The following is a 12,500-nucleotide window of genomic DNA, read 5'->3' on the forward strand; positions in this document are numbered from 1 at the left end:
GTGTGTGTGTGTGTGTATGTGTGTGTGTGTGTGAGAGAGAGAGAGAGAGAGAGAGAGAGAGAGAGAGAGAGAGAGAGAGAGAGAGAGAGAGAGAGAGAGAGAGAGAGAGAGAGAGAGAGGCTACATAATATTTATATTTATATTTCTAAGAACATAGGAAAAGGGCTAGGGATAAAAGTTTTAATGCTAAATGTGCACTATCATTATTATCGTTACAATTATTTTTATCATTATTATCTTAGCCATTATCATTTTCACTGTTATCATTATTCTTATGATCGTTAATACTATTACTATAACTATTAGCATTATTATCGCTATTATTATTATTATCAATATTACTGTTATTGTCATTATCATTACTAAATTTATTAATATCATTATCATAATGAAAATACTATTACAATCATGAACATCATCATAATTATTATGGTTTGCATTAGCATTACTATCATCCTTACTATGATCATTACTTACTATGATATATATTACTTACTATGATACTTACTATTACCTTAATCATTCTACAACTGACAGCGTCCTACAGCAAAAGTGCTAGAACAATAAACAAGGACAATATACAACAGCAAATTACAATACAAGTCTAAGGCCAATAATTAGATCCAATATCTAGTACTGATCTACAATAAAGATGTAGAAAAAAACACCAAATTACTATATATTTAGCAGCGACCTCCAACAAAACGTTAAGAACATTATACAAAGCCCAAACATAGCACGGACTTTAATAAAAAAAAAAAATGTAGGCACATAGGATAATACAGACTTCCAGCAGAAATGGAGAGACGACACAGAAAGCCAATTCACAGCACAGACTTCCAGCAGAAATGGAGAGACGACACAGAAAGCCAATTCACAGCACAGACTTCCAGCAGAAATGGAGAGACGACACAGGAAGCCAATTCACATCACAGACTTCCGGCAGAAATGGAGAGACGACACAGAAAGCCAATTCACAGCACAGACTTCCAGCAGAAATGGAAAGACGACACAGAAAGCCAATTCACAGCACAGACTTCCAGCAGAAATGGAGAGACGACACAGAAATCCAATTCACAGCACACTCTTCCAGCAGAAATGGAGAGACGACACAGAAAGCCAATTCACAGCACAGACTTCCAGCAGAAATGGAGAGACGACACAGAAAGCCAATCCACAGCACAGACTTCCAGCAGAAATGGAGAGACGACACAGAAAGCCAATTCACAGCACAGACTTCCAGCAGAAATGGAGAGACGACACAGAAAGCCAATTCACAGCACAGACTTCCAGCAGAAATGGAGAGACGACACAGAAAGCCAATTCACAGCACAGACTTCCAGCAGAAATGGAGAGACGACACAGAAAGCCAATTCACAGCACAGACTTCCAGCTGAAATGGAGAGCCAATTCACAGCACAGACTTCCAGCAGAAATGGAGAGACGACACAGAAAGCCAATTCACAGCACAGACTTCCAGCAGAAATGGAGAGACGACACAGAAAGCCAATTCACAGCACAGACTTCCAGCAGAAATGGAGAGACGAAACAGAAAGCCAATTCACAGCACAGACTTCCAGCAGAAATGGAGAGACGACACAGAAAGCCAATTCACAGCACAGACTTCCAGCAGAAATGGAGAGCCAATTCACAGCACAGACTTCCAGCAGAAATGGAGAGACGACACAGAAAGCCAATTCACAGCACAGACTTCCAGCAGAAATGGAGAGACGACACAGAAAGCCAATTCACAGCACAGACTTCCAGCAGAAATGGAGAGACGAAACAGAAAGCCAATTCACAGCACAGACTTCCAGCAGAAATGGAGAGACGACACAGAAAGCCAATTCACAGCACAGACTTCCAGCAGAAGTGGAGAGACGAAACAGAAAGCCAATTCACAGCACAGACTTCCAGCAGAAATGGAGAGACGACACAGAAAGCCAATTCACAGCACAGACTTCCAGCAGAAATGGAGAGACGACACAGAAAGCCAATTCACAGCACAGACTTCCAGCAGAAATGGAGAGACGACACAGAAAGCCAATTCACAGCACAGACTTCCAGCAGAAATGGAGAGACGACACAGAAAGCCAATTCACAGCACAGACTTCCAGCAGAAATGGAGAGACGACACAGAAAGCCAATTCACAGCACAGACTTCCAGCAGAAACGGAGAGACGACACAGAAAGCCAATTCACAGCACAGACTTCCAGCAGAAATGGAGAGACGACACAGAAAGCCAATTCACAGCACAGACTTCCAGCAGAAATGGAGAGCCAATTCACAGCACAGACTTCCAGCAGAAACGGAGAGACGACACAGAAAGCCAATTCACAGCACAGACTTCCAGCAGAAATGGAGAGACGACACAGGAAGCCAATTCACAGCACAGACTTCCAGCAGAAATGGAGAGACGACACAGAAAGCCAATTCACAGCACAGACTTCTAGCAGAAATGGAGAGACGACACAGAAAGCCAATTCACAGCACAGACTTCTAGCAGAAATGGAGAGACGACACAGGAAGCCAATTCACAGCACAGACTTCCAGCAGAAATGGAGAGACGACACAAAAAGCCAATTCACAGCACAGACTTCCAGCAGAAATGGAGAGACGACACAGAAAGCCAATTCACAGCACAGACTTCTAGCAGAAATGGAGAGACGACACAGAAAGCCAATTCGCAGCACAGACTTCCGGCAGAAATGGAGAGACGACACAGAAAGCCAATTCACAGCACAGACTTCTAGCAGAAATGGAGAGACGACACAGAAAGCCAATTCACAGCACAGACTTCTAGCAGAAATGGAGAGACGACACAGAAAGCCAACTCACAGCACAGACTTCCAGCAGAAATGGAGAGACGACACAGGAAGCCAACTCACAGCACAGACTTCCAGCAAAAATGGAGAGACGACACAGAAAGCCAATTTACAGCACAGACTTCCAGCAGAAATGGAGAGACGACACAGAAAGCCAATTCACAGCACAGACTTCCAGCAGAAATGGAGAGACGACACAGAAAGCCAATTCACAGCACAGACTTCCAGCAGAAATGGAGAGACGACACAGGAAGCCAATTCACAGCACAGACTTCCAGCAGAAATGGAGAGACGACACAGGAAGCCAATTCACAGCACACACTTCCAGCAGAAATGGAGAGACGACACAGAAAGCCAATTCACAGCACACACTTCCAGCAGAAATGGAGAGACGACACAGGAAGCCAATTCACAGCACACACTTCCAGCAGAAATGGAGAGACGACACAGGAAGCCAATTCACAGCACACACTTCCAGCAGAAATGGAGAGACGACACAGAAAGCCAATTCACAGCACACACTTCCAGCAGAAATGGGGAGACGACACAGGAAGCCAACTCACAGCACAGACTTCCAGCAAAAATGGAGAGACGACACAGAAAGCCAATTTACAGCACAGACTTCCAGCAGAAATGGAGATACGACACAGAAAGCCAATTCACAGCACAGACTTCCAGCAGAAATGGAGAGACGACACAGAAAGCCAATTCACAGCACAGACTTCCAGCAGAAATGGAGAGACGACACAGAAAGCCAATTCACAGCAGCGACTTCCAGCAGAACAACAGGGACAATATATAAGAGCGATACAATATGACGCCTCAGTGCAGATTCCAGAGTACACTCGTGAGGCGATTTCTCTGTTGGATCAAGCCGGCTTCTCCCTTCCTCCGTCTGCATCTAAGGCAAGTTATCCCCATATATCCCTAGCCGGAGAGGTTGCTAATGGTATTTTACACGTGGGTTCACATGAAGCCCATTAAAGGAAGCTCATAAACTGAAGACCTGTCACGTCGCTTGGGCAGGTTCCAGTAGCGGGGGATATGTGTGCGTGTGTGAGTGGGGAATTAACGAATGGGAGAGAGGGGGTGAGTGAGTGAGTTAGTAAATGAGAAATAGAGATAGGGAGGGAGGGAGGGAGAGAGAGAGAGAGAGAGAGAGAGAGAGAGAGACAGACAGACAGACAGACAGACAGACAGAGAGAGAGAGGAATGTCTGTCTGTCTGCAAGCAGGCAGACAGGAAGACAGAGCAATAGAAAGACCGGAGAGACAGCGAAATGGAGAGAGAAAGAAGAGTAAAAAGAAAGACAGCCAGCCAGGAAAACAGAGTAACAAAAAGACAGAGAGAAAGACAGACCAAGAAACAGAAACGCCAGAGAAAGAAAAATCAAGAAAGAGAAGGAAGACAAACAGATAAGACAAGCGAAATAAAAGCCAACAAAACCCAGCGCCTTCAAGTGTAAAGCACAAATTACGACCTCAGTGTACTTCGCAATTCAAAACAAAAGAGGAAACATCGTCAATACGAACTGCGGAGACTTCGACCTCGCATCTGAGAGTGTCTTTAAGATCCCGGTTGTTAAGGAGCAGGCGAAAGATGGGAAGAATTTGCACATTGGATGTATTTGCATTATATATTATCTTCGGGTCTCTCTCTCTCTCTTTTTCTCTTTCTTTCTCTGTCTCTGTCTGTCTGTCTGTCTGTCTTCCTCTTTCTTTCTTTCTCTGTCTGTCTGTCTGCCTCTGTCTCTGCCTCTGCCTCTGCCTCTGCCTCTGCCTCTGTCTCTGTCTCTGTCTCTGTTTGTCTGTCTGTCTGTCTGTCTCTCTCTCTCTCTCTGTCTCTGTCTCTGTCTCTGTCTCTGTCTCTGTCTCTGTCTGTCTCTGTCTCTGTCTCTGTCTCTGTCTCTGTCTCTGTCTCTGTCTCTGTCTCTTTCTCTTTCTCTTTCTCTTTCTCTTTCTCTTTCTCTTTCTCTCTCTCTCTCTCTCTCTCTCTCTCTCTCTCTCTCTCTCTCTCTGTCTCTGTCTCTGTCTCTGTCTCTGTCTCTGTCTCTGTCTCTGTCTCTCTCTCTCTCTTTCTCTATGCTAAAAGATGACAGATTTAGGAGTTAAGGGTTTCTCTGAAAGATGAATCTACCAATACATTTTACATTGCTTATGGAGTCTGACACACCATTCATTCGAAGAAAATATAGATTTAGAAATAGATATACTACATTTTGACACCAAGGGCCCTTCCACACGAGAAAATAGATACTGAAAATAGCTAATACATTTATAGTTTGAAAATCATAGCGCGTTACAAGCTATATGTAGAAATAGATCATATTTTAACTTTTTTGAATATTGGATGTCCTTAATTTTAAGTTTTAATAATACGACCGTAAGAGTCATTTCATATTTTGAGATTTAAAAAAATCAGAAATGAACATACTGCTTTTTAATATTTTTTTAATATACTCCGTAAATATAAATACAAAAATAACCACAATAGACTAGAGTTGGAAAAATTATTGCGTGCTTGAAGGTAAAATTAGAAATAGATCCTATATTAACTTTTGGGGGACGCTGAGAACCCTGAGAACTGCTTCTAATTAAAATTAAAATTAAACTTTCTCGCGAGGTCAGCACACAGCGGGACTAAATTTCTTCTCCCATATATATATATATATATATATATATATATATATATATATATATATATATATATATATATATATATATATAAGATTGTGTGCCGGCCTCCGAAGACAAATTCTAAACATCAATTCCTTGCAGATTTTTTGAGCTAAGATCCGTTTGTTATTACTGTAGGAGGGATAGAACACATAGAGAGAGAGAGAGAGAGAGAGAATTATCAACATTTTTTGGGATAGAACACAGAGAGAGAGAATTATCAACATTTTTTGGGATAGAACACAGAGAGAGAGAGAGAGAGAGAGAAATATCAACATTTTTTTTTCGTTATGCAATGAAGACTGGGATGTAGGATTTATATATATAATACTGATTATATATGATATAATCTTATATAATTTTGGTTTGGCTGTATGTTTCTTGTCGACGACGATGCGCACATAAAAAAAAATCATAAGCACCTACACACGTACACACACGCACACATATCAACATCACATACCTGAACATAAAATACAAAACAAAGGTTTATTCACCCACGCTATAAATATCCCCAATTATTCTCCAACCCCACGTAAAACCACAAAACAGACTGATAACACAATATCTTAAAACTAGAAAAAAACAAACCGGAAAAAAATAGATTAATGTAATAGTTTCATCATGAAAATCGAGAAAAAAATACGTCTATATCACTTCAATGGTATTTTTTTCACATCCTTTTTTTCCACTCCTTGTCCATCAGGTAAAGGTGAAAGCTGGTGCAACAGAAGTCAGCTGAGAGTACGATTTTCTCTATATTCAGTGAATTTGATATTTTTGCATTTCTTTTTCTTCATTTTTCCTTTTCTTCTCTTTCTTCTTCTTTTTCTTTTCTTCTTCTTCTTCTCCTTCTTTACTCTTCTTCTTCTTTTCAATCTTCTCCTTCTTTCTTCTTCTTCTTCTACTTCTCCCTCTTCTTCTTCTTCTTTTCCATCTTCTCCTTCTTTCTTCTTCTTCTACTTCTCCCTCTTCTTCTCCTTCTCCTTCTCTTTCTTTTTCTTCCTCTTCTCCTTCTCCTCCTCCGCTTTCTCCTCGACCTTTCCCTCCTCGCTCTCCTTCTTCTCCCTCCCCATCTCTTTCTCCATCTCTATCTCCATTTCCTCTATCTCCTCTTTCTTCCCCCCCCCCTCTGCTTCTTCTCCTTCTCCTTCTCCTTCTCGTGGTATTTATCTATCTCCTCTTTCTCCCCCTTTCTACTTCTTCTCCTTCTCCTTCTCGTGGTATTTACATTATCATATAAAGACAGAAACACAATTGATTTAATTATTCCTGAACTGCGACTAAAACGACTTAACATGACAAAAGGTGATAAAATACCTCGTATTTTCAAGTATTTTCTTCTTCTTCTCCTTCTTTACTCTTCTTCTTTTCCATCTTCTTCTCCTTTTTTCTTCTTCTTTTACTTCCCCCTCTTCTTCTTCTTCTTCTTCTCCTTCTCTTTCTTTTCTTCCTCTTCCCCTTCTCCTCTTCCGCTTTCTCCTCGACCTTTTCCTCCTCGCTCTCCTTCTTCTCCCTCCCCTTCTCCATCTCCTTCTCAATCTCTATCTCCATTTCCTCTATCTCCTCTTTCTCCCCCTTTATACTTCTTCTCCTTCTCCTTCTCGTGGTATTTACATTATCATATACAGCCAGAAACACAATTGATTTAATTATTCCTGAACTGCGACTAAAACGACTTAACATGACAAAAGGTGATAAAATACCTCGTATTTTCAAGTATTTTCTTCTTCTTCTCCTTCTTTACTCTTCTTCTTTTCCATCTTCTTCTCCTTCTTCCTTCTTCTTCTTCTTCTTCTTCTCCTTCTCCTTCTCCTTCTCTTTCTTTTCTTCCTCTTCTCCTTCTCCTCCTCCGCTTTCTCCTCGACCTTTTCCTCCTCGTTCTCCTTCTTCTCCCTCCACGTCTCTATCTCCATTTCCTCTATCTCCTCTTTCTCACCCCCCCCCTCCCTCTGCTTCTTCTCCTTCTCCTTCTCGTGGTATTTACATTATCATATACAGCCAGAAACACAATTGATTTAATTATTCCTGAACTGCGACTAAAACGACTTAACATGACAAAAGGTGATAAAATACCTCGAATTTTTCAAGCACAGATCGGATTAACTAAATCTTCTCGATCGAACATAATGCATCCATCATGATTAAACAAATATTGGAGAATTAAAGGTGATGGAATATTAAATAAGTCCATCGCAAAGTACGCGAATAAGTAATATATTAATAGGATAATTATAAACTGCATTGTTAGTGGATAATAATCATCATATGCCTTGGTAGTTGTGATAAAATATCCTCTTTTGATTGGAGAAATAATGAAATATGAAAAGGCTACGCAAATATAGAGATACAAAAAAAGGACTAAGTAAATATAGATAAAACATAGAGACTAAGAAAATATAGAAATAAAGAAAATGAAAGACTAAGAAAATAAAGTTACAAAAAAATGAAAGATTAAGAAAATATGTAAATGCAAAAAAAATAAAGATTAAGAAAATGGGAAGATACAAAAAAATAAAGGCTAAGAACATGGAAAAAAAAGAAAAGAAAAGAAGAAAAAAAAACACACACATATATATATAAATATATATATATATATATATATGTATGTATATATATATACATATACATATATATATATATATATATATATATATATATACATAAAGACAGAAAATATAAATACAAAAAATTGAGACTAAGAAAACAGAAAGATGCCAAAACTGAACATATAGATACAAAAAAATAAGGCAAAGAAAATATAAAGATAAAAAAAAAATTGAAAGACACAGAAAATAGAAAGCTACAAACAAATTGAAAAACACAGAAAACATGTATATTGAAAACTGGAACGACAATTTTCAAAATGTCATCTCTATGTTTCCTTCTGCGAAATGAAAGCCAGAGAGAATTCGTAACTCTTGCCTCACTTTCCAATAACCTTGTTTTTGTGTTGTCTTTTTTTCCCCCTCTTCTCCTCCTTCTTCTTCTTTTTCTCCTCCTCCTCCTTCTTCTCTTCTTCCTCATAAATCGTACATTCTGCTATGTTTGGGACTTCACTACACTTTCAGAATTAGTTTTACGAAAGTCACTATCTTCATAACCATCACAGTCGTCACTATCTTAACTTTCGGTATTATCTTTATTAATATAATTATCTTCAATATCATCACTATCTTCATTCTTAGCATTATCTTTGCTAACCTCACTATCTTCATTATCATCACAGTTATCACTATCATCACACTAAGCATTATCTTTGCTGACATCATTATTTTTATCATTATCAATATATTAACTTTCAGCATTATCTTTGCTATCACTATCTTTATTACCATCACAGTCATCACTATCTTCACTCAGCATTATCTTTGCTAACCTGCATATCTTCATTATCATTACTCAGCATTATTTTTATCATCATTGTCATCTCCATCACTATCATCACTCAAGCATTATCTTTCCTAACATCACTATCTTCATCACCATCACTATCACTATCTTCATCACCATCACTATCACTATCTTCATCACCATCACTATCATCACTATCTTCATCACCATCACTATCTTCATCACCATCACTATCATCACTATCCGCACACTCCCTCTCCCGTGGACTAAAAAAACATAACACTATCTAATTGAAAAAACTATTTGCAGACATATTATGCTAACCGATAACTCAAGGAAATTATTAACAGCCCAATTATAGCCGCTTCTAACTACCACGTGGCTCGTATGGCCATTGACCTTCTCTACGACCCTCTCGAGTTTTCCTTTTAGTAATAATCATTCTTATTATCTTATCAATTAGTGGTGTTGTTGGGGATTAGGTCGGAATGTGATAGTTACCTTATACTGCGTCTCTCTCACGCCCGTAAGGATTCTCAGCGCGCCCGTTGGACACTGTGTGGTCTCTGATTCTCTCCCATCCTCCCTTGTTTTTCCATCCTGCACTGTGCAACTTGCCTTCTCACTGCCTTACCTTCCTCCTTAGCCTTTTTTTCCCCTACTTTCCCACCCCCATGGTTTACTTCTATTCGTTATCCACCCTTTCTTTCTTTCTTTCTTTCTTTCTCTCTGTCTCTGTCTCTCTCTTTCTCTCTCTTTCTTTCTCTCTCTCTCTCTCTTTCTTTCTTTCTTTCTTTCTTTCTTTCTTTCTTTCTTTCTCTCTCTCTCTCTCTCTCTCTCTCTCTCTCTCTCTCTCTCTCTCTCTCTCTCTCTCTCTCTCTCTCTCCCTCTCCTCTCCTCTCCCTCTCCCTCTCCCTCTCCCTCTCTCTCTCTCTCTCTCTCTCTCTCTCTCCTCTCTCTCCCTCTCCCTCTCCCTCTCCCTCTCCCTCTCTCTCTCTCTCTCTCTCCCTCTCTCTCTCTCTCTCTCTCTCTCTCTCTATCTATCTCTCTCCTCTCTCTCTCTCTCCTCTCTCTCTCTCTCTCTCTCTCTCTTGCGGACCTGCGTTCAATCCCACGCCCGGCCAGTGAGTGGTAACCCCGGCCACTCCTTGCACACAGGGGGAGATTTGGGCAAAATAAAACAGACAGTATGTCACAGCAAAGAATATCCATTGTAACAAATGGAATTAAAACTAAATCTTAATAACTCTCTCTCTCTCTCTCCCTTCCTCCTCTTTTACCCTTTTCTGAAACTTGCACTCTGTTCACTTCATTCTCTCTATCGTCTCCTCTTCCTACTTAACCTCGTTTTCTTTCACTCATCTCTTCACTTCTTTCGTTCACTCATCTATCCTCCTTTTCCTCCTTTCCTTTCTATCCTGTCCTTTCAATGCTCACCTGTCCCTGTAGGACGAGAGAACATATGAACTTTTATTGTTTATTTATTTTCTTCATCTTTCTTTTTTTTTTATTAACTACAAATGGTGTTGTATTTTATGAATTCACAAGAAGCTAAGAACATAGCATAGCCAGACCCATTTTCTTGAAGTTTTATTTGATTTTTTTTCATATTGATGTATTCCGACATTTTTATATCATATTGTAAATTTATCTGTCATCTTATGCCATTTTATAGTTTTACTTGACATTTTCTAGTTTTATTCGACCTTTATTTTGGTGTTTTCCTACTTTTTCATGTCCTATTTTTTTCTGCTTTGATTCTTACTGTCTATTCTAACAATAATTTTTTTCTCAAGATTTTAATGTCTGTCAATAACTCATAGGATACTTAGTATGCTGATTTACATATTTTTACACTACTCTATTTATGCTTTTAAATTATAATGCTCTGTGAATAATGACTTTCCAATAAATAGATATATATTTTAATGTATATAGAATTATTGTAGTGAATAATGACTTTCCAATGGGCTTTGTATAAATATATATTTTAATGTATATAGAATTATTGTAGTGAATAACCATTGTATATGGAAATAAAGTTCTGATTCTGATTCCTAGGGTATGGGACACGACGTCTATTCATGGGGGGAAGTGAACGGACCCCCCCCCCCCTCTCCTTTCTCCAGGCCCTAACACAACTACGCATACAAACATACACAAACAAACAAACACAATCACACACAAACAAACACAATCACACACAAACAAACAAAATCACACACAAACAAACAAACACAACCACACACACACACGACGTGAACGCCCCCCCCTCCCCCTCTCCTTTCTCTAGGCCCTAAGCCGCCGTCCACCACCGGGTCGGGTGGTTTTCGGGCATCCCCTCCGACCGACCGTCAGCCCGACAACACCTCCGTCAGCTGTTCGACGTCAGGGCGGCTGTGACATCGCTCGCCAGATCTTGACGCTGTTTTTTCGCTCGGTTGGGGTCTTCCGTGGTCTGGCTTTTGGTAGGATCTTAGTATTTGTGCCGTTGTCTCGGTCTTTTAATATCCTGGGGGTGTTTTTTTGTTTTTTTGTTTTTGTTTTTTTCTTCTCTCCGGTGTCTTTTCTCTATTCGTCTGTTTGTTTTGTCGATCCTCTGTCGCCTCCTTCTCTAACCTTCTTTCTGTATTTTCTTCTCCCTTCTCCTTCTCTTCCTATTCTGCTTTTTTGCCTTTCCTCTTCCCTCCTCTCCTTATCTTTTTTTTCTCTCTCTTTTTTCTTTTTTTTACCTTTCCTCTCCTCTCCACCTCTTATCCCTCCTTCCCATTCCTTTCTCCCTCTTCCCCCTTCCTCTTCTTCTTTTTTTCCCTTCCCCTCCACCCCTTCTCCCTCCTGCCCTTCCTTTCGTAACTCCTCCCTCTCTTCCCCTTTTCTCATTGCCCTCCCTGCCCCTAATTTCTTACATATCCTCTCTTTCTCTCTTTCTCTTTCTCTCTCTATCTATCTATCTCTCTTTCGGTCGCTCTCTCTCTCTCTCTCTCTCTCTCTCTCTCTCTCTCTCTCTCTCTCTCTCTCTCTCTCTCTCTCTCTCTCTCTCCCTTCTCTCTCTCCCTCTCTCTCTCTCTCTCTCTCTCTCTCTCTCTCTCTCTCTCTCTCTCTCTCTCTCTCTCTCTCTCTCTCTCTCTCTCTCTCTCTCTCTCTCTCTCTCCTCTCTCTCTCTCTCTCTCTCTCTCTCTCTATATATATATATATATATATATATATATATATATATATATATATATATATATATATATATTTACATATATACATACATACATACATACATACATACATACATACATACATATATATATATATATATATATATATATATATATATATATATATATATATACATATATATATATATATATACATATATATATATATATATATGTCTGTCTCTCGCTCTCTCTCCTCCTTCCCCCCCTCTCTCTCTCTCACTCTCTCTCTCTCTCTCCCTCTCTCTCCCTCTCCCCGTCTCTCTCTCTCCCTCCCTCCCTCCCTCGCTATCCATCTCATTCTGATTCTAAGAAATGTTCATTTTTCGTCCCCACTTGGTCAACCTCTACGGCTTCCGTGTCCTAGCTGTCTCCGAAACCATAAATATTTTTGGTGTAAGGATATGTGAAAAAGGAGGCAGGGAACGTTGTATAAAAT

General features: G+C 39.7%; 1 protein-coding gene across 1 annotated transcript; it reads left to right on the forward strand.

Annotated features, from left to right (window-relative positions):
- Positions 1 to 898: 898 nt before the first annotated feature.
- Positions 899 to 3,628, forward strand: LOC138863562 (trichohyalin-like). Its single transcript, XM_070127744.1, has one exon. It carries the CDS (start codon positions 899 to 901, stop codon positions 3,626 to 3,628), a length of 2,730 nt encoding a protein of 909 aa, XP_069983845.1.
- Positions 3,629 to 12,500: the final 8,872 nt, after the last annotated feature.

This window comes from Penaeus vannamei, chromosome 12 (assembly GCF_042767895.1).
Source record: "Penaeus vannamei isolate JL-2024 chromosome 12, ASM4276789v1, whole genome shotgun sequence".
NCBI lineage: Eukaryota > Metazoa > Arthropoda > Malacostraca > Decapoda > Penaeidae > Penaeus > Penaeus vannamei.